Consider the following 23,319-nt stretch of genomic DNA (forward strand, 5'->3'; position numbering starts at 1 on the left):
TATAGTGATTTATAATGAATTTTTATGGGTGTTTTTTAGGTGTCTTCTGGCTGGAAATGACAAACAAATGACAAAAAACTGTAAAAACACAGAATTTCAACACTTTTTTTTTGCTTTTTTTAACCACTATATAGTCTTTAAACATCTTGTGAGCGGCCATAATGTGCAGCTTTCTGTCATGTGATGGATATAGTGCATTAGAAAATGGTATAAATTAACAGAAACATCTGGAATGGTGTACAAGCTGCATTTTCTGCAAAGATCTGAAACTTTTCAGGGTGATTTGCATCATTTTAAGCATGGTATTTTCAGCAAAAAAGGTACCAAAATACATAGGAATTGCTGAAATGTGTCATTTTACATGTGTAACACAATGCTTTATCGACTTTTTCTCGCTTGTTTATGTCATTTTTAGCAGAAATGAACAGGAACATCTAAAATACAGTAGTAGATGCAACGAGTTAAAGGTAATGTACATCTTTTTGAATGTGGCATTTTCACTAAAAAGATACAAGAACACATAGAAGTCGTTGAAATGCATCATTTTACGTCTGTAATACAATGTCTTACTGTCTTTTGTCACTTGTTTATGTTGTTTCCGGCAGAAATGAGCAGGAACATCTTAAATACAATGATAGATGCAACAACTTAAAGGCAATATGGATCATTTTAAGCATGGCATTTTCAGTCACAACATAGAAAAGCAACATAGAAATGGTTAAAATGAATCTTTAACGTCTCTAAGATGATACATTACTGTCTTTTATCACTTGTCTGTGTCATTCCTAACAGAAATTAAAAAGAATATGTTAAATACACGCGTAGCTGCAACAATTTCAAGGTGATATGCATCATTCTGGGTGTGGTATTTTTAATAAAACGGTGCAAAAATACATAGAAATCATTGAAATGCATCATTTTCCATCTCTAACCCATTGCTTTACTGGCTTTTGTCGCTTGTTTATTTAATTTCCAACAGAAATTAACAGGAACATCTTAAATACAATAGTAGCTGCAACAATTTCAAGCTGATATCCATCATTTTGGATGTGGTATTTTTTAGTAAAAAGGCAAAAGAACACCATAGAAAGGGTTGAAATTCATCTTTAACACGTCTAATATGATGGTTTACTGTCTTTTTCTCACCTGTTTATGTAATTCCAGCTCAATACAAATCAAAATCTGACCATTTCTTGCCTCGTTTCGCTAAACTGTGCGCCATCCAGCCAATAAAACCGTTCTACTTTTAGTTTTAGCTAAAACATCACATGGATGAAGCACATTTGTTGACACGGTGATTATTTAGCCAGCATTACAAATAATTCTGCTGCATTTAAGAAACATTTACTGAATGTTTCCTGCCACTCTGTGTCTCTGATGAATCCTTTCTGATGAAATCCTCTCGTGTCTTCGGCGTGCAGCTCTGCGGTGTTTATTACAGGAAATTAATGTGACAGCGTTTGCAAGTTTTTGTTTTCAGCAGTCAATTATTGGTCGCAGCTATGTGACCATGTGCGCCCTTTTAGCTGCATTAGCCTCGAGTTCTCACGCAGTTTGGTGTGATGTGTGGTTTCTGAGTGCATGGGGCTGATCACAGCGGAGGCCCGGTGGTCCTCTGAGGGCCCCTCACATCTTTAACCTCAGTCAAGTTGCAGATGGAAATGCTGCATTAGCTTTAAAAACACAGCCCGAGTGTGTGTTTTCTCCTTTCCCCCGAAGAGTCATGTGGTCAAGTCGGGTTTGAGGAAGCTGGTGGGAGGCGTCGTTTTCCACTTTCAGTTAAAACCGCCTGCATCAAGCTTCTGTCCACGGGCTCAGGGGTTTTTAATGAGAGGAACAGTTTCACAATGCTCTCATTTTGTGATGAAATAGGCCGAATTCGTCATAGAAATTTACCTTTAGCACCGAGGAGTCAAAAACCTCCATTACTGATCTGTTTGTTAAAGAAAGTGGAGACGTTTTTAAATCTTTTAATCGCTTTATTTACCTAGTAATGTAATTGTAGTTGTTGTGGGGTTGTTTTAAATTCCATTTAAATTCATTTTATTTATTTATTGTCAATTTATTTACACATTTTAGTCTAACGTGTCTGTCTTTAACATGTTACTTTAAATTTTTTTTCTATATATTTATTCTTTAGGGCTGAAATGCCTCAATTTAAAATAGCTGCAATCAGGCCTGTTTCAGGATTTATTTTTTTATGTTTTTATCACATTTTAGTCAAATTTTATTTTTTTTTACCATTTCCCTTATTACATTTTAAAAATATATATCCTGTGGGCCTGATTAAGGATTTTTTGTTGATTTTTGTGGGGGGGCATTTTAGTCTAATTTGTCTGCCTTTTTCCCCAAATATTTATCCTGTACGACCGAACTATTAATTCTAATAAAATCGATTTAAAATTAAAATGGCAAAAACTTGCAGTCATGCCTCATCGAGGATTTGTTTTCTATTTATTTACACATTTTAATCTTATTTGTCTTTTAATATTTCACTTTTAGCGATGTATTTATCCTGTAGAGCTGAATTATTGATCGATATTATTCATATTAAAATTGCAAAGGCTGCGGTCATGTCTGATCCAGGATTTATTGTTGATTTATTTACACATTTTAATCAAAGTTAACTGTCTTTTAGCACTTTTTTTCCTCTAAATATTTATCCTGTAGGACGGAACTGTTAATTCTAATAAAACTGATTTCAAATTAAAACAGCAAAGGCTGCAGTCCTGTCTGATCCAGGATTTATTGTCCATTTATTTACACATTTTAGTCTAATTTTGTCTTTTAACACTTTACTCTTTTTTTCTATATATTTATTCTGTAGGGCTGAAACAGTCGATCTCAATTTTAGGGTTAGGTTAGGGTTGCTATAGATCTTATACGTATTTTATTATTTGCATTTTAATTGGTTTCCATTCCACTGCCTGCAGTTCAGATGAAAAGTTTTAGAATTCTTGTTATGTGACTGTTGATCGCAGCTTAATCATTCATGATTTTTAAGTTGCACTAAAGATTGCAGAATTTTTTGTTTTTGACCGAATCTGAGTAATACAAGCAATTTATTTTTGACGATTTATTTTTTAGTAAATGTAGAATAATGTGATTTTGGACTTAGGTTTGGTGAAATTTACCAGATGGAAACATCACATCTCAGATTATTAGGTCAACATTTGGTGAAAAACTGAAAATGTGACAATTCTTTCAGTTTTTACAGTTTCTGGCTCTGATAATTAGTGTAATTTCTTTAAAAATAATATTCAGAGTTCATATATGTATGCATTGACGTATAGCTACTGTTTTTACTTAAACAGCTGAAATTTTCTGTTGTAAATTATTTAGCTTAGTGCTGCAGTGTTCATAAAAAACAATAAAATTAGCTGCTAAGAATAGCACATAGCATCAAGATACCACAAATTTTAATTATTTGTTTGTTGCTACAGCCGGTTTAAAAAGGAGAAATTCTGGAACTCTTAGTAATTTACACACTTATTAAGTCCTGCTGTTTTCATGGGTGATTTAGGTACAAAGATCTACAGCTGAAACCACAAAATATATGATTTTTACTTTAAATATCGGCTTGAAACTACAACTTCCGCTCAGAACGCTTATCAGCCTTTTGCTCTTATCATGGTCAAACAAAGAAACCTGACAGGATGGTGTCTGTAGGAGAATTATCTCATCACTTGCTTTTTCAATATGACTTTACATTAAATATTATCTTTTACACTTGTAGCAGAAACTAAAATAATGAAACACAGCTGCTGTTTTATGAGGATTTCGACGGTTGTTGAGACAGAAAGTGCAGGTTAGAGAGTCTGTTAACTTGCAAAGCACAGATTGTTTAAAGTATTTAGATTAAATGATTAACTGCTCAACACCGATGGTTTCACCCCAGCGAACATGCTGATCCTGCGACATAATAGCATTATTTTATTGATGACCTGCCTCATTGTTGTTCTGGAACACATATTAGATCCTTAAGTAGCAATGCAGCATGGTAAACACTCGAGAATGAAGCTTGGACATCAGGATAATGTGCTTAAAATGATGGCAGAACATATTATCTGATCCTTCAATGATGCTTTGTGTCTGATATCAAAGTTCAGTTAAGTCCGAAAAAGAAAAGTCCTAAAAATATTTTCCTTTTCCTTCATTTAAAAAGGCCAAATCTACAATATACACCCCCTGTCAAAGGTTTTGAGACGCTTTCTCATTCAAATAAATTAGAACCCGTCTCAAAACTTTTGACAGGGGGTGTATTTGTATTATTCCTTTTAGAGGTTTACAGCACCTCACTTTTGAGAAAAAGCACCTCCTATCTCTTTACAGAGGTTCCAGGTGATTTCTATCATGTTCCAGAGTGTTCTAATCCACTATGAAGACAGAACATGATGCAGTAGTTCTCTAGTCATGACTGAAACCAAAGAGCTCAGTGAGAACCTCCAGTTTCACGTTGTTGCTCCTCACAAGACGTTCAAAGTCTATAAAGTCATATCAGAGTGTTTACAAGATCCAGTGTCCACAGTTTGAAGCTTCATGAAAAAGTCCAAGGAGCTCCACACTGAAACATGTCAAAGAGCTGCTAGGAAGACAGACGTGAGCCCTGCACTGGAAGAATGGTAGAGGACAAGAAGAATCCAAGGAATCAAGAGCATCCTGATGAATGTGAGCACTTCTGGTAGCAACATGTCCATCAGACACTCCAGCAGACCAACAACAAGGCTGGTCTCCATGGATCAGACCAAGGAGGACTCCACTTCTCCAAGACAGACACACTAAAGCTCAGCTGGACCTGCAGCACTTCTCTACTCACTTACTGCTCAATTACAAGTCATGTCTGAAGGAAACGGCATCATGAGAAAAGAGGAAACATGGAGATTGTGGAGGAGAACATCAGACAGTCTGCAGAAAAACTGCTCCTTGGGCAGCATTGGAGCTTCCAACAAGATAATGATGTGAAACATGGAGATAATATGGTGAAGAAATGAAGAGAAAAGAATGAGAAGATGTTGGAGCGGCCCAGGCAGAGCCCAGACCTGAATCCATCCAGAATGTGTGGAGGAAGTGAAGAGCAGAGTGATGGAGAGGAAGCCTTCAAAGAGCTGGAGATGGACACTTGGAGGAACTAAATCCCAGTGGAGACCTGCAGGAACACTGTTAGACTAGAACTACTGTTGTGAGGGAAAATAAAGACTTTGATACTCATTACTGAGAGAGTGGATGTCTAATGTTGGACATTTTTAGCAAAAAACACAAGATTGAATCATCTAGTCATTTGTTAATGTCATTTTCAATCAAAAATGAACATGTATCTGAATAATTTTGGGCTTAAATATAAACACAGTGGATTCCGTTCAGTGTTTGGCTCCTAAATGTGAGGTTAAATAAGTGGCACACAGAGAAAAAAAACAAATTAGGAACTCAAACTTTAGTTTCTTCTCAGTTCTAACCTGCACTAACATGAACTGTCCAGCATGTGTGTCTGTCTTAGAGGAACATTCACCACAATGATGTAAACCGAGAAGACGTATCGATTATTCATCGTTTTCTTTGTGTCTTCCTGTCTCAGTTTAAATGAAGCATTGCATTAAATAATTCCTCGTGCTTATATTTATATATCGCATGTACAGGTGCCTTTAAAAAAGCCACTATCATAACCTTTAAAAATGTTTTTTATTATATTTAAACATGTTCCTGTTCGGCTCGGACCTCGCCGGAATCTCACGTCTCCACTCCGCGTTATTTCCTCGATTAGTGTGGCGGAAATTTGTGGCAGCAACACGGGATTATATTTCTCAACTGAGCACTTCAAAGCAAAACCCGATCCGCTGCTATTACGTAACAGCCGGTGACATAACTCCCTCCAGCCCCGGGACGGTCAGGGCGCACGGAGAGCGCACGGAGGGTCGCTCCAGCTGCACTCTCCGCGCTGCTGCCGCCGCCACGGAGGGGAACCGTCTTTATTCCAAAACAAGAGGAGGCGTTGAATAACCGGCGGAGAGGAGAAGGATGGAGCTCGCGCAGAAGTGAGGAGAAAGCGGGACGGAGCGGAGATGGCCGTGCATGTTTTCAAATGCCTGCGCCGGCCCGGGCGTTAAGGCGGCCAACAGGTAGTTTGTGCTGCTGCTGGTGATTCTGAATCGGTTTCAGGCGGAGTCGCGGCTGAATTAACGCCTTTCTCTGTGTGTTTTGTGAGCGAGGTGAAGCGAGAAAGTGTGCAGGAGAGTTATGGAATATGAGGAGCCCGACGCCCCCTCCGCTGACGCCCCCATCAGGAGAGGTGAGGCGCTTTTTACGCACCGCATCCACACGCCGATGCTGCTGCTGCTGCACAACTGCAGGAAAACGGGCAGCTCCTTGACTAGTTTACCTTTAAATTGTGTTGTTTTCTGTTTTCACGTCCCTCCTTCTGTCACCAGCCAGCCACAGTTTGCCCACCCCTTCCTGAAGCACTCTATGTTCACCTTTACTGCTCTGGTCCACCAGAGCTGCAGCTATTAATGGACTAATTAGCAAGCACAGAATTGGTCACCATCTATTCTGATAATCAGTAAAGTCATAGCTGTGTTTCTATGATATGCTTTTATTTGTATTTTGAAAAGAATGGCTGTTAGAACTGCAACAATTAGTGATTGATCGGTTAGTTGTCAGCTGTTAAACTGGTCAATTTGAGATTGGTTAGTTGGTAGCTGTGTTTCTGTAATTTTTAATTTTTTTTTCATTTTGAAGCAGCAAAAGCTTAAAAATGTTGACAAAAAATGTAGTATAATTCTTATACTATAAAACTAATTGATTAATTTTTACACTGGTTTGTAGAGTTGCATGGATTAATCGCTAGTTGTCAGCTATTTTGCTAATTGGCTAATCGATTCTTTACTTCTGGCTTCTTAAATTTGAATATTTTCTGGTTTCTTTCCTCCTCTGTGACAGTTTATCTTTGGATTGTGGAAATAATTCTTAGTTGCATCCCGATTAGATACAGCATTGCTGTTAAATGAAGCTAGAGGAATCTGAAAAGATTAGTTGATTAGTCGATAAGCGGATTAGAGCTGCAACAATTAATCGATTCATCACCTAGATGTCAACTATTAAACTGATAGTCAACTATTTTGATAATAATAATAATAATAATATAAATTTTATTTGTAATGCACTTTTCATTTTGACAAAAAATCTCTAATTTCTACATTTCAGATGACAATCATGCAATAAAAACAGAGCAATCAGATAAAATAACAATAGAAAATCAAGCTGTCCTTCCATTTTATGTTTTTATTTGCATTTTGAAAAGACTGGCTAGTACAATCAACCAATTAACCGACTGTCAGTTGTTAAACTGGTCAGTTTGTGATCAGTTAATCAATGACGATGTTTCTGCAATGGGACTTTTATTTTGAAGCAGCAAAAGCTTGAAAGAAAACTTCCCATGATGGCACAAATGTGAATTATTGATATACCAAGCAACTAATTGATTAACTGAGAAAACAAAGGAAAATAGTCATTACTTTTAACCCTCAAAACAGTTTCTATGCTGGCTAATAGAGCTGCATCAATTAATCAACTAATCGCTTAGTTATCAACTATTTTGGTAACGGTTTGATATTTATGTGGTTTGAATCGACCAAGAAGCTAATCAAATAAAATAATCAATGCCCAATGAAAAGATTCTAAGATTGCATCCCTAAAAATGTTCTTGTCGTGGCTTGTAGAGCTGCATCGATTAATCAATTAATCGCTTAGTTGTCAACTATTTCTCCAAACGGTTAATTTTTAACATGAATATTTTCTGGTTTCGTTCCTCCTGTGTCACAGTAAATCTTTCGATTGTGGTAATTTTTGTTAGTTGCATCCCTTTTAGATGCCGTTTAATTAAGTTAGAGAAATCTGAAAAGATTAGTTGATTAGTTGATAAGCAGATTAGAGCTGCAACAGATAATTGATTGATCAACTAGATGTCATTCATTGCATTAATCACCAGCGAACTTTGATAAAAAGTGCCCATTTGGACCAAAAAAAAAGCTTTACACTTGCTTGTAAAACTGCAACAATTAAAATTACATGTCAGTGAATCATTTTGAGAATATTTTTAAGAAGAAAAAAATCCAGATTCTGTTTTTCACTTTACAAACTGGCAGACGTGGCAGATTCGTATGAGAGTAAATTCACAGAGAACCAACACAATATTACAAGTAGGGCTTTAGACTCCAATTTTACTCTTTCTTTCGGTAAAAAGATGGAAATTTTAGATGATTTCCGTGTATTTTTCTGTGCAGTTTGAAGACTTGCATTAGAAAATGTTAATTACACAGCAGCATTTGAAAAAACGCCCCAAATATTGCAAAATTATTCTCCAACGATTAGTCCATTAACTGCTTAAAATCACTGTTTCATTAATCGGCGGCTTTTTTGACAATTAATTAGTTAGATTAAGTAATCTTTAATTGAAAAATGTCCAAATACTGTGGTTGCAGCTTCTAAAATGTGAATCTTTTTGGTTTCTTTCGTCCTATGTGACGGTAAACTGAGTTTTATCGGCCAATCAGCTGATTGATCAAAGCATCAAGCGGTGAAAATGACGGTTAGCCGACTGCTCCTGGCCGCCCCTTAGCTCTGATCCAACTTTACTCCTGTAACCCTCGTCATCCCGCTCACCGCGGTGGCTAAAGGTGCTGTGAGTGGGTAAGAATAACAGTAAGCCGGGCTAATCCGCGGGGATTAGCTCTTACTTTTGCGTCTGTTTCTGGTCAATGCTTTTCTATTCAGAGCCTCTGCCTGGCTATAATCAAACTGTTGGCCATCGCTGCAGATAAACCGTCTTGTCCCTCTGCCACACAGACCCACTGCTCAGCTTTCCTACTAACGCTCTGCACGGTTTGCTGGAGTTTATGCCGCTGCAGCAAATACAGGAACATCCCTGTCTGAAATGAACCATTTCAGGCTCAAAGTCACCACTTTAAGCTCTTATCTTGGTCATTTTAAAGAGGCTCTTGCTTTTTTTTTTTTAAATCAGAACAGCAGAAAGAGCATTAAAAGTTGTAGATATGCAATGGTGGCTTCATTTGAGACATTTATTTATTTAAAAAAGTCTAAATTCTCTGATTGCAACTTCTTAAATGTGGATATTTTCTAATTTCTTTCCTCTTCTATGAAATTAAAATTGAACAATATAAGCCAATATATCATTATCGGAATTTCTGGTTCCTTAAAATCAGGAGTAGTAGTCAGCTTTCACTTTGGAATTCACCTTTTCAAATATAAAAAAAATGACAAAAATCACGGCTAAATATTGAAGTGTTTGAGATTTAGTTGCCCACAATGTATAAATAAACTCAAATCATCATTAATAAAACTACAATATTTAACCGATTAATAGTAAAATGACTAAATTCTCTTATTGCAGCTTCTTAAATGTGTATTTTTTTTTAGTTTTCCTCCTCCTCTATGTCAGTAAACTTTGGGTTGTCATCGCCCATATATATCTGTTTTTTCTGATTCCCTAAAATCAGCACCAAAAACCCAGTGTCAGTCAGTTTCTACTTTGAAAATCTGTATTTTAGATACAAAAATAAGACAATGTCACGGCTAAATGTTGAATTCTTAGAGATTTAGTTGCCTAACAATGCATAAATAAGCTCAAAGCATCAGTAATGGAGCTGCAACAACTAACGGATTAATTGCAAATTGACTAAATTCTGCGATTGCAGCTTCTTAAATGTGATATTTTCTAGTTTCTTTGCTCCTCTATGACATTAAACTTTAGACTGTGGACAAAACAAGACACTTGTCATCATCACTCATCGACATTTTTCACTATTTTTTAAACAATATCGGCCGATATATCAGTAGAAGTTTTTCTGATTCCCTAAAATCAGCACCGAAAATCCAGTATCAGTCAATTTCTACTTTCAAAAATCTGTATTTTAGATACAAAAATAAGACAATGTCGTGGCTAAATGTTGGATTAATAGAGGTTTAGTTGTCCGACAATGTATGAATAAGCTCAAAGCATTAGTAATAGAACGACAACAACTAATTGATTAATTGTAAAATGAATAAATTCTGTGATTGTAGCTTCTTAGATTTGGATAATTTCTAGTTTCTTTCCTCCTCTATGACAGAAAAATGAATATTGTTAGATTAGTCGTGATCCCAGCCATTACTTTCTTGATTTAACGGTGATTCTGTTGTCTGTAAAATGTCAGGAAATAGTTTTAAAAGTTTATTTTGTCTTCAGATAGTGTTTTTCCTCATCAGCAGTCTAAAGATATTCAGTTTAATGTCATAACAACTAAGAAACCAGCAGATTTACGGCCCCGAGGCTAAAGCAGCAACGATTAACCGGATAAACGGTTTAAGTAATTCCTAGAAAACGCATTTCCAGCTTCTTAAATGTGAATATTTTCTGGTTTCTTTCCTCCTTTATGATGGTAAACTGAATATGTTTGAGTTCTTGTGGACGAAACAAGACATTTAGCATTTTGGATTTCAGGAAGAAATGATTGATATTTTATTAAACTGAACAACTAATCAGTTAGTTGCTCAGTTAAAAACATGTTCATGACACCGGGAAATATTTGGCCTCTCCAGCCTCCATTTACCCCAAAAACAAGCAACCCTCCAAAGACCGCTTTGCCCTGTTGCCCCAAAAGCTGCAAAGCTCATCCATCGGGCTCTGAAGGTTAAATCAGTTAAAGCTCACTGAGGTTTCTTTTTTATTCTAGAGGTGGGAGACGGATCCTTTTCTCTTCTTCTTTTTTAGCCCTTATACCAACAGTTCATATGATGAAATTGTCATGTTTTTGCACCTATTTCATCTCAAAATGTTGGCAGTTGGAATAGTTTTTTTTGTAATTTGTAGAGGAAACTATGTGAAATCTGGCAATATCAGAACTACGTTTGTTGGAAACTGTGTGTACTTACTGCTTAAAAGACATAAAAGTCACATGAAGTGCAAAACGTCACGCATGCACAGGTGGAAAAATATGTTACATAGAATGAACATACCACTTCCGACTTGTGCATGTCGATGCATTTTAAGCTTTTTGTGTGCCATTTATGTTAAAATAACTGGTGAAATGGTTATGATTCGGGCTAAATATTAAGATGTCCTCAAAGGCCACTTTGCCCTGTTGCCCCCAAGAGTCGCAAAGTTCGTCCGTCGGGCTCTGAGTAAAGCTCACTGAGGCTTTTTTTGTATTCTGGAGGTGGGAGAAGAACCCTTTTCTCCAGTTCATATAGGAGCATCACAGTCACACTTTGTCCTGTTCAACTTTAAATTATCATAATAGTTTATTTGCACATGTTCTGAGACAAAATCTTTAATTTATGTTGCACGTTAAACGGTAAAAAATGATGAAACTGTCCACAGGGAGGTTGTTTTTTTAAAGAGTAACTCATACAGAACCAAACTGTGTTCCCTCTCTGTGCATAAAGCGGTGCCTTTGTCTTTAATCGAGCGTTTTAATGGCGTTACGTAACCGTTAGAGAGAACAGAACGGACTGGAGAGGAAGCAGACACCATTGCGTCTTTATTCAAGGTGTATTTTTCATGCATATTTACATAAATTTGGTTTAGAATTTAATTAATAGAGAAAATTAGACTGTGTTAAACTACGTGTGCTGTAATATTTGTTGTCCCAGATGCAGGATTTTGTCTTGCACATAGCAAAATCTGCATTTTCTTTAAAAAACCTTTACGTTCTTTATAATTTTTCAGTTGTTCCGCTGTTCTCCACCAAAACATTAAATCCAAATCCTGGTCTGTGGGAATCTACTTCGCAATCAAACAGATTATCATTCTAATGAAGGTTTAAATTATCATCTTGCATGATATTTTTCTGCCTTTCTATCTTGGTTTCATGGCAGAAAAACATTTGATCCGCACTTAAAAATAGACTTAAACCTCACTGTCCTGCTTTCAAGCTCTGCGACCAAACACTGTTCACACCCAAAGAGGGTAAAATGTGCAAAAGCAAGACAAATATACCAAATATGGATGAAGTTTAGGGGAAACTTGGGTAGTCAGGCACTGTATTGATGATTCAAGAAACCAGCAGCATACTGCACATACAGAACATACAGAAATAAGTGGGGATATAGAGATAAAACAAAAATATAAAGGCATAATTATGTACAGAATGTTTAAACTAAAGCTAAAAGACTGTGTAGATGGTGTAAAAGTAGGCAGAAAAATAAAAAGTGTGCAATTAATAATGTACAAATAACCAAAGATGCCTAAAATTATGGATAATTTGGGGAAATTTTCACATAAATAACATTTAATGCCTTTAAAGCATGATCACAGATTGAATAATATTGTGAATACTGAATGAAGAGTGCAGTTTGTTGGATCATCCTACTTACAACAATTTGAAAAGCCATGTTTGAAGACAAAAAAAATGTAGTTTATTTCCCATTTTTGGCTGTAAAATAGGACAAAAAAAGTTGCTGATTGCACTACATTTGTATAGTAATAAGAAAATATACATGATAGTGACAATTTTAACAACCTTGAAGCAACTTAAGGCAGATTCAGATATAGAAACTGGTTGTGTAGAGGTTTAGGAAAAGACTAAGCAATCTGAAAGTGTTTCTTTACTCTGGTTAAAGTGTGACTTCGGTGCGTGGTCGGACGTTTTATCCTCCTGTTTAGTTTCACGCTGCTGACTTGACTCTTCTTAAGGTGACAAATGTCTTGGTTTTAGTGGCGGCTGTGGGTGTCTTCTCCATTTTCTCAGGCAGACATCTGCTCAGTCGGCTTTCCATCCTATTCAATATCGTCTGCCGGTGACGTCCCTCAGGGATCGATCGTGGGTCCCGTTTTCTTCTCCACGTGTCGCTCTGAAATAGGTTAAAGTTGTAGCTAAAAGTGACTCTCAGTAGCATTTTATCTGTGAGCTGAAGTGATTTCAAGCATCTTGACCTCAATACAGACAAATTTTGATATATTTTTCAAGAAGGAGGAATATTTTTTTGCTCTGTTTCTTCCCATTTATTCGATTAATTCTGCAACAAATGATTATTTTTACTGCTGATCAATCTGTTTACGTGTTGGTAAATCTATTAGTTGTTATTTATTAATTTTTTTATTTATTCATTTATTTTATCAGGGATCATGGAATTAACATAGAACACATCTGATGTATTACATATAGAGTGTATAGCATTAAGTTCATTTTCAACTCCCGTCCCTGGTTGGGCTTTTCATGTACAATGTCAGAAAATGGTGTTTCCAGTATCAGAGATGATCTTTTGTCTGTTTACGTTATGCATATTGTAATTTTTAGTGATTTCACACAACGTGAACCTTTAAAAACACACTTTCCTCCATGATTTGAGTTTGCTGGACTGTATAGATGGAGAAGCAGCTTATTGGCTTTCATGCAGGCGTTATTTTGTGTCGATGCTTTACATTCAGCCTCAGTATTCGGCCTTCTGTCTGGCTTCGCTGCTGTTATGTAACACGACGTTAGTGCCAGTTTTCTGATGGGAGCTGTTCATGTTTGTGCACCATCAGGGTCATGTTGGGTGGCGGCTTTAGGTGTGTCCACGCCGCGTAGCATTCACAGATGTTTGCGTTAGATTGTTTTTCCACCACCAAGCCGCCGACCACGAGGGTTTTTTTCCACTCTGCTGCGAAGGTCGCTGTAATAATCTAAAATCAGTCACTTCATGAATGGCAGCGGTGCAAAGTGTGTCACAGGTGGCTTCTAATCTGACTCATTTTTGAACTTTAGTCTTTTTGATGTGTGTGAATGTACAGTTTATCATCCAATTAAGAGCAAAACTTGCAAATTGCCTTTATTACAGGGCTGAGATTGCTGCGTCAGTCGTTTCACGGTCGATTAATCGAGACGTTCGCTGGTTGATTGATCTAGAAAATGTCAGAAAATGTCAGTTTACTGTCATGGAGGAGGAGATAAACCAGAAAATACTCACATTTAAGAAGCTGCAATCACATAATTTAGCCTTCTTTAGATTAAAAAACGACCCAAAGTTGGTGATTTATTGGATGTGTGAGAAATAGTTGCTGCAAAAATTAAATGTTCTCAACAAAGTGACAGAAAAACATGACTTTTAGCTATAGATCCTATTCATCCGTTAAGAGCATAAAGAGACATATTGATTTATTTATTAGTTGACAACTGATTGAATAATTGATTGATCGTTGCAGTTTTATGAATGAAAACTTCCTGTTAACTTTTTCTTATCTGGATAAAAATATGTTTTAGAACCATGGCTGCTGCAGTGATTAAGCTCAGATTTTTTGTGTTTGATCTTAATTCTGTGCGAATCTGTCGTGTTTATCATTTCTACAGTGATTTCTTTCTCTTTTAAAAGTTACTTAAACCGATGAATAAACTGTCAAAATCATCTGTGAAACATAAATCAGTTGTTTTATTATCTTTTTAGGAAAGTAGCTCTGTTTAACAGACTGGTTATTAGAAGAAAAAACAGTCGTCATTCCACTGAAACCACAAAACATAATAACTACGAGCTCCATAACCGTCACACCATTAAAACTGCAATGATTAATCAATTAGCTGTCAACTATTACATTAATTGTCAACTCATCTGGCAACCAATTCATCAGTTTGAGTAATTAAAAGGTCTAAATTCTCTGATTGCAGCTTCTTAAATGTGATTGTTTTTAGTTTCTTTCCTCCTCTGTGACAGTGAACTGAATATCTTCTTTTTCACCATTTTCTCACCAGGTCTCCCTCGGAAAAGAGATTTTTAATCTCAAGGGACTTCCTGGTAAATAAAAATAATAGACCAAACACCTTATCGATTCATAGATAAAGTCATTAATTAGCAGTGAAAATAATCAGCAGTTGCAGTTCTCTTCCAAATAAGTGAGAAAAAAGACCCAAAGTGTATTTGTGGTTTCACAAAAATAAATCTATAGATAGCTGAAGAGACCAGATGCTGAGGAAATGTGGCACCAAACCATTTTAATAATCAGTTTGAGTAGTTTTTAACAAATAAAAGGTGTAAATACTGTGATTCAAGAGTCTTAATTTGTATATTTCTGGGTTTTATTCCTACTCTATGACAGTAAGCTGAATATCTTGAAACAAAACAAGACATTTGTCATCTTTGGGAAACACTAATTGACGTTTTTCACCATTTTCTGACATTTAATAGACCAAACGACTAATCGATTAATAGATAAAGTCATCGATTTACAGTAAAGGTATTCACTAGTGGCAGCCGTGTTCTAAATAATTGAGAAGAAAGACTGAAAGTATATGAGGAAGATGAGTCACCAAACTGTTTAAATAATCAATTTCAGTAGTTTTTAAGAAGTAAAAGGTGTAAATTCTGTAATACCAGCTTATTAAATGGGAGATTTTCAGTTCTTTTCCTCCTCTGTGACAGTAAATTGAATATCTTTGAACAAAACAAGGCATTTTTCCACCATTTCCTTGCTTTTTATAGGCCAAACAACTAATTGGTTAATAGATAAAGTCACTGATTAACAACAAAAATATTCACTAGTTGCAGTTTTGTTCCAAATCAGTGAGAAGAAAGACTAAAGGTGTATTTGTGATTTCACAAAAAACTAATCAGGTAATCAAATTTAACAAGTAAAAGGTGCAAATTTACTAATTGCAGCTTCTAAAATGTGACATTTTCTGTTTTTTTTTCCTCCTTAATAACAGTAAACTGAAGATCTTTGGACAAAACAAGACATTTTGCTACCATTATCTGACCTTTTATTGAACAAACAACTAATCATCTGCAGCACCAAATGTCAAACTGCTTCACTCTCACTCTGGAAACGATGCTTTTATTTACAAACGTTCAGTCTTCATTCAGCTTCACCTTAAAAGCGGCTCGTCGTTTCTTTACTTTTTCCGCCCGTGCTGCGCTGCTCTGCTTTCCTTCCAGACTTTCTGCTTATGAAGCAAAACTGATTTGATGAGGGCAGGAAAACAGAGGAAACCACAGAGGGCCTGATCTGGCGCCAGACAAAGCCCGGCTAGCGCTGCGTCTTCATTGATACTTATCTGCTCTGCCTGCAGACCTCCTCAGCCTCGCACGCCGAAAAGCTCCAGAAATAAAACCCCCGGTCCGATACCGACCCTGCGAGCTTTTTACTCACACCGACTGCCATTCACACTTTCTCACAATTGCGGTCAAACAGGACAACAACAACAACAAAAAAGCAAGAAAAACAAAGCAGAGAGGACCTGTTGCTTCACAGACACCCACCTTCCTCTGCCTTTGTGAGCCGAAGCAAGCAGAGCAGAGGAATCCTCTAATTTAACCCGTCGCTGAAGCTTCTTTTCTGTTGTCCTCTGGGGGGAAAATACTTTTAAAAAAAGTGCTCCAAATCCTGCATTTAGGAGTAGAACGTGAGGACTTTCTCACTTTAGTTTTAACCCTTTAAATTCCTAACAATTTCTTTGTTCCTGTCACATTTTTTCTCGCTGTTTTCTCATTTTTCACTGCAAAATAAAGCCCTGCACCTCCATGGAAACAGAACAAGCATGTCTAGAAGTAGAGAAGATACAAAATACCTTCTGTACATGATGAAACACTTATAATGTCATATGTCAGGAAAATAAATAAGCAAAAGCTTCATTTTTTGGGTGATTTGTTTTCGAAAAAAAACTGGAATCAACATGTACGACATTTTTCTAAGTGCTACATGAGTTATCAATATTGGAAAATAATAGGGGCTCATTAGAATCAACATATTTAACTATTTACTCTTTTACAGACTGCTTTTTCTTTACTCTACTCTGCACATCTGTAGAAAGATGTTTCACCATGCTGGATGTATCTTCTAACAACCTGCTCCTCTGTATAGAATTTTTGAGCCATGCTGCTTTTATTTTTTAAAATACAGCTTTATTTTCTTTCATTCTCGCTAATTTGTTTCCAGTCAAAAAGTCCCTGAATTTTTCTCACGTGGCTGTTGCTCACAGCTGAGTCATTCATGGTTTTTGATTGCTCCAAGAAGCACCAAATTTCTTTTCTTTTTTAACAAAACCTGTTTAAAGCAATTGCTTTATTTTTTGTGAATTTTTTAATGAAACGACAATTTTAAGTTTAGATTTGGTCCATTTTAACAACAGAACTACATGTCACAGATGTTTACTTTCAGGACTGTTTGAAAGTCGTAAATCTGATCATTCTTTCCGTTTTTACAGTTTCTGTCTCTGGTTAATGGTGTAATTTTAACTTAAAAAAAAAGATCCCATGACCTGTACCACCCAGTGGTGGGTTTTGGGGTTTAGAGGGTTAAACCTGAGGTACTTTCTGTCACATTTAGTGCTGGTTCTGTTTAATTCCTTTGGTTAAACGCTTCAAATTTCCATTTTTCGTATCTGCTCTCATTTACATCAACTCCATATTTAACCCTCTGAACCTCAAAACCTACCGACAGATCTGAAAGGCTTTAAAACTTAAAAAATTGTAACCGTCCGACAGACTTTTCATCTCTGATGCGCTGTTTTGTCCGCAGAATGAACCAAATCAAAGCTTAAAGTTGCGATATTTCATTAAATCCCTTTTGTCTGCCTTTAGAAAATCATAAAAAATAAAATGTTTGCATGAATTAGATTCTGTAAACGGCAAAAAAATCTGCACTTTTTGGCGCAACAGTGAAGCCATTTCTGACTCAGATGTGACCAACAGTTACATGACAAAAAATCTGGGAATCTTTAGTTGAGCTGCAGTCGAGCACAGTAGAAAATATAAAAGAAAAATGTAAATAGTTAAAGATCTCTGTTTTATATAGAGCCTCCATTTTTTCCAGTATTGGTAACAGCTGTGGACACTTGGAAAATTATTGTACATGTTGATTTGAACTTTGTGTAAATTAAATGTTAATTTAAAAGAATCTATTTTTGTTTTGGATTTTTTTCAAGATTCACGACGTTGTAACTGAACATTACTGTGAAAGGAAACATTTCTGAGTTTCTGTTGTGCTGCTTTTGTAGACTTTATATTGCAGTGAAAAATGATCCCACAGTGAGGAAAAAATGTAACAGGAGCTAAAGAAAACCCAGAAACTGCTGCTTGAAGTTCACAGGATTAAACAGAATCTCTCTTGTCAGTGTGATATTATATTATTGAATCATTTGCATTGGTGTGTTATCAAATAAGCAGCACTTTTTTTCTATTGCAACTCCTCCTGTTGAAAAGATATAAATGTGTAAAATAGTAAATAAAAATGGACAACAGGGCCTTAGATTGAGTTATTTTACAATAAGTGCGAGGTCTTATGAGGAAAAAAAACAGATGATAGTAGGAACAAGTTGTGTAAATTTTAGTAGTTTTTAGTAATTTGCTGATATTGTTTAGTTTTTATTCACAAACTACTTTTGTTTTTTCCTTCACGAGGCTCCATATCATTTTCATGTCATAATTTTTACTCCTCCAAGGCTCCACTTCCTTGGCGGAGTTACATGAAGATTGGTGCACACTTGTCTGTTTGTCTGTCTGTCTGTGTGCAACATTACTCAAAAACAGATGAACGGATTTGGATGAAATTTTCAGTGAAGGTCAGAAATGCCACGAGGACCAAATGATTAGATTTTGGCTGTGATACGACTTATAGTCTGGATACACGGATTTGTTAAAGATTTCTGTATCACTGCCAGATAGCAGCACAGCGTCACTGTAACCATGACAACAAGTGAACACTACATCAGCTGCCGATCACATGATTGTGATCCTACTACAAATCCACCACTGTGGACTTATCCGTTGGAATTGGTACAAAGAAGAATTGATGAAATTGTGGGGGTGTTTCTGAGTCCCATCGATTCCTGTCGCTCTCTACATATTTACGTCACGTGATTCGGTATCCGCACATAACGTACACATGCATGACACACGCCTGTGCTCAGTGCAAGGTCATTTTGTTTGTGGGTACATCTACATTCAATGGCCACATTCGATGTTGCCGTGATTTCTGATTAGCAATAACTAATAAACAAATGCAGCATTTGTTGCAAAAAAAATGCTTAATTTCTGACAATGCCATATGGGGGAATGAGCAGCCTTGGAGGAGGACTGCATTCTCTGAGTGCTTTTCTGTTGAAACTGTACTTGTCGCAAAGATGTATCACAAGCAAAAAGAGATCAATTTTAAAAGAAAGAAAGGCGTGTGACGTTTAGTCCCGGGTTTTCTACCATTTTAACTTGATGATATTGCTTAGTTTTTAAGTCACTGACTGCTTTTGTTTTTCCCTTCAGGAGGCTCCGTGTCCAAGAAGCCCAATTTGAGTAAGTTATCTATAAAACACTGTGCGTATGAGTGTTTATTTAGTGTTTATTTAGTTAGCATTTGTGTGTTTGTGTGTGTCTGCATGCGGTATGCCATTGCTAGTGTTTGTGCTCGATATTGGTGCATGCATTGTGGTTGACTTCATAGTTAGTGAACATGCAACACCTGTAGGGCAACATACAAACAAACACACACACTGAGGTCGATGCCATTAGAGCGCAGTGTGTGTGTGTGTGTGTGTGTTGCACCTGTGCTGCCCGCCACTCACACACACACACACACACACACACACACACACACACACACACACACACACACACACACACGCTGAGGGGATGAAACCTCATTGGCAGATGACAGATAGCATCTCGTCTTTTTTTAACCCTGTTGGTTTAACACTTTCTGCCACAACTTTAGCACACCTGGGCGTGTTATCGAGTGTGAAGCGTAACACACAGCGCCAGCCCGGTGCCACGATAAACAAGCCGAGGCGGAATTATAGTGAATTCAACTGATTATTGCTTTCTGGCGGACAGACGTGTGTGTTTGCGGAAGCATTTAGACAGAAAAATGACTCAGATGGGAAGCAGTAAATGTCCTGGTGCAGCCGTGTAAAACTCATCTGGGTCCACGTTCAGCCCAGTTTCACCCCACGTGGGCCAGACCAGTAAAACCAGACCATTATGAATAACACCAAATCTCCCCCTTTGTTTTAGTGCAAAAAAGTTCACTCTGAAAATGTTCGCATTAAGGAAGTATTCTTTTGTAAAACATTATGAAGAAACTGAAATTTCTTAAGAAAAAAAAGTGAAATTTCAACAATATCATGCCTCAGTTTATCATTTAGACATTACAACTTACAGATTAGGCAGCGGTGAAATAACTCATGAGTAGCTCCCAGAACCGCTAGAAGTAAGAACATTACGGAGAAGTTTGTAACTAGACCTGCAACTTACCACTTTTGGAAGCACAAGTCAGAATTTTTTCAGCATTTTCTGACCTTTTATTGACCAAAAGACTTTGACATAACAATCAAAAATGAAAACAATAGTTAGCTGCAGCCCTAATTAGCAATAATCCAGTGCTATAATTAAACGTTTGACACTTTTTTGCTCATCTGCAGCATTAAATTAATAATTTTTAATATTTTTTTTAGTGTTATTGCTATTTACAGACCAAAACTATAAAATTAACCAAGAAAACACCTGCCTTATTGAAATTCTTTGGTTGCACCTCCTTAAATGTGGATATTTCTGCTTTCTTTCCTCCTCTATCGCAGTAAACTGAATGTATTTGGAGAACAAGGCATTTAAATTTTAAATATAATACACAATTGGAGCTTGGATTAACATTTCCCCCCATTTTCTGACCTTTTATTGACCAAAAAAACTTGGAGAAAATAATCAACAATGACAATAATAATTGGTTGGAGCCCTAATTCGCAATAATCCAGCAGTATCATAAAACGTTTGAGACTTTTTACTCATCTCTAGCATTAAATTAAAGTGTCGTTGGTACTTATCGACCAAAAAACTACTAAATTTATCTAGAAAATGCCTTCCTTCTTAAAATTCTGTGGTTGCAGCGCCTTAAATGTGAATATTTTCTGGTTTCATTCTTCCTTTATGACAGTAAACTGAATATATTTGGGTTGCATACAAAACAAGGCATTAATATTTTGAATTTGAGACATTTTTCACCATTTTCTGACCTTTTATAGACCAAAAAAATTGAGAAAATAATCAACAATGAAAATAACAGCTAGTTGCAGTCCTAATTAGCAATAATCCAGGAGAATAAGTAAACTTTTGACACTTTCTTGCTCATCTCTAGCATTATTTCTGTGCATAAATATTCTTTTGTAGATTTGTAAATATCTATCTATATATTTTTTCTGTAGTTGATTACTTTATTTTCCTTTATTTGTAGAGCGACACCAGCAGGTGAAACCAGATTCCTTGCATGTTGTGTACGTACTTGGCTTTTAAAGCTGATTCTAATTAAGTTAAATTCTAAATAATATTTTTAATCTTGTGTTATTGCTGGTTCTAAACGAGTCTCATCCCTGGAGCAGCAGATCTGCAAACTAAAATGTCAGAAAAATCAATTCCAAGAGAGAAACAAGCCAATTTAACTTCTAGATTTGTAAAGATAATCTCATGTGCATCTTGGGGAAACTTCAGGACACAAAAAAATCCAAACAAAACCGAGACGTTTGTGTGACTCACGTGTTTTGTTTTGTTTTGTTTTATCTACTCCATTGATTCCTGTTAATTGGTTTGATTTTTAATTCTCACTGAGAGTGCTGAAGGTGTCAGACGGCTGGTTTGAAGCAGGTCTTTTTTTGACGTGTGAGGGGGTGAAGGACAACAACAAAGGTATGAAAGAAGAAAAAAAAAGTACCTTGAGAGAAGAGAAGTTGTGTGCAGGGGACAGTCCCCCCCTTCTCTTTCTTCTGCCTCTCTCTCACACACACTCGCTCTAACGAGGAAGGTAAAGGCGGCGACTGAAAAACTCCAAAAGTGTGAATATGTGAAGCCGAAGCTGCAGTGAGCGATCGAGGCGGCTGGCTGGAGGACGAACAGAAAACAGGGAGGAAGAGATTAAAAGATAAAAACGAGGAAGCAAAAAAAGAGAGAGAGGCTGTTTGTGTGTCAAAAGAGAGACTTGTTGTTTGACAAAAAGTGAGATTGTGAAAGTGGGACAAACATCTGAGCCGAGTGGAGGAGTGAGGATGATGCGAGGTAGGGATGAAGATCATCGTATGTGTGTGTGTGTGTGGGCAGATATTTTATCAATTGCATCAAGCTTCGTCTCGTCATTAAGAATAATGTCGCCGCTGATGCTGCGCTGTAGCTGCTCGTGGCTTTCTCAGCTTTTATCGCCTCTTTCATGCACACACCTGCGGCTTCAAACAGCTCAGTCGCTTCACTTTTCTTGAAATTTCCCACTAAGTTGCAGCGAATTCTGTGCACACTCATGCTCGTTCGGTTCTTATTTGTTTTGAAACCTCCGTCGGGTTTCTCCAGAATTCTTTGTTGGTCGAGCGTACACACTGATTGATGCGTTTCAGTCTTATGCTTTGGTTTTGTGACTCAATTTTTACCTGCCTTTGATGAACCGTGTCTGATATTTCTACTCCTACTTGTACAGTGCGTCTCAGGTGAAGCTGATTTTAGCGGGTGAGGATACGCAGAAATACGTACGCTACCGTTTGAAAGTTTGGGTCACTTTGAAATGTCCTTATTTTTGAAAGAAGAGCAGTTTTTTCAATGAAGATTACATTAAATTAATCAAAAATACAGTCGAGACAATTCTAGCTGGAAACAGCTGATTTTTAATGGAATATCTACTCGGGGCATTTCCGGCAACCATCACTCCTGTGTTCTAATGCTACATTGTGTTAGCTAACAGTGTTGAAAGGCTAATGATGATTAGAAAACGTTTGTGCAATTATGTTTGCACATGAATTAAAGTGTTTTCATAGAAAACATTGAATTGCCTGAGTGACCCCAAATGTTTGAACGGTAGTGTAGGTCAACTTTAACTCATTTAGAGCAACTTTAACTAATAATATGAACTTTAGCTAATGTAGAGCAACTTTAGCTAACATAGAGCGTCTTTAATTCTTGTACACTACCACTGAAAAGTTTACGGTCACTTATTCATGAAAGAAAGCTGTTTTTTTCAGTGAAGATAACCTTAAATGAATCATAAATCCAGTGTAGACATTGTTAATGTGCTAATTGACTATTCTAGCTGGAAATTTTTAATGGAATATCCACGTAGGAGTACGGAGGAACATTTCCAGCAACCATCACTCCTGTGTTCTAATGCTACATTGTGTTAGCTAATGGTGTTGAAAGGCTCACTGATGATTAGAAAACCCTTGTAGAATTATGTTAGCACATGGATAAAAGTGTGAGTTTTTTATGAGAAACACAGAATTGTCTGGGTGACCCCAAACTTTTCAACAGTAGTGTATAATATTGAAAATAGTAATGTCTAAATGATAAACTAAGGCATAATGTGGTTGAAATTGAACGTATTTTTCTCAAGAAATTTCAGTT

The 23,319-nt window shown here is 36.7% G+C and overlaps 1 protein-coding gene across 3 annotated transcripts in view; it reads left to right on the forward strand.

The window, feature by feature from the left end:
• Window positions 1-5,706: 5,706 nt before the first annotated feature.
• The window catches only part of rorc (RAR-related orphan receptor C), a 42,540-nt gene continuing 24,927 nt past the window's right edge, over window positions 5,707-23,319 (forward strand). The window contains exons 1-3 of one of the 3 annotated variants that reach the window (XM_022196013.2): window positions 5,707-6,113; window positions 6,204-6,283; window positions 19,219-19,248. In XM_022196013.2, the coding sequence (XP_022051705.1) occupies window positions 6,232-6,283; window positions 19,219-19,248 (82 nt within the window). In that variant the 5' untranslated portion in view covers window positions 5,707-6,113; window positions 6,204-6,231. Of the gene's footprint in view, window positions 6,114-6,199; window positions 6,284-19,218; window positions 19,249-21,835; window positions 21,994-23,319 lie in introns of those variants that run through there. The other 2 variants (XM_022196012.2, XM_051956322.1) reach the window with 2 other exon arrangements.

This window comes from Acanthochromis polyacanthus, chromosome 12, assembly GCF_021347895.1.
Source record: "Acanthochromis polyacanthus isolate Apoly-LR-REF ecotype Palm Island chromosome 12, KAUST_Apoly_ChrSc, whole genome shotgun sequence".
Lineage (NCBI taxonomy): Eukaryota > Metazoa > Chordata > Actinopteri > Pomacentridae > Acanthochromis > Acanthochromis polyacanthus.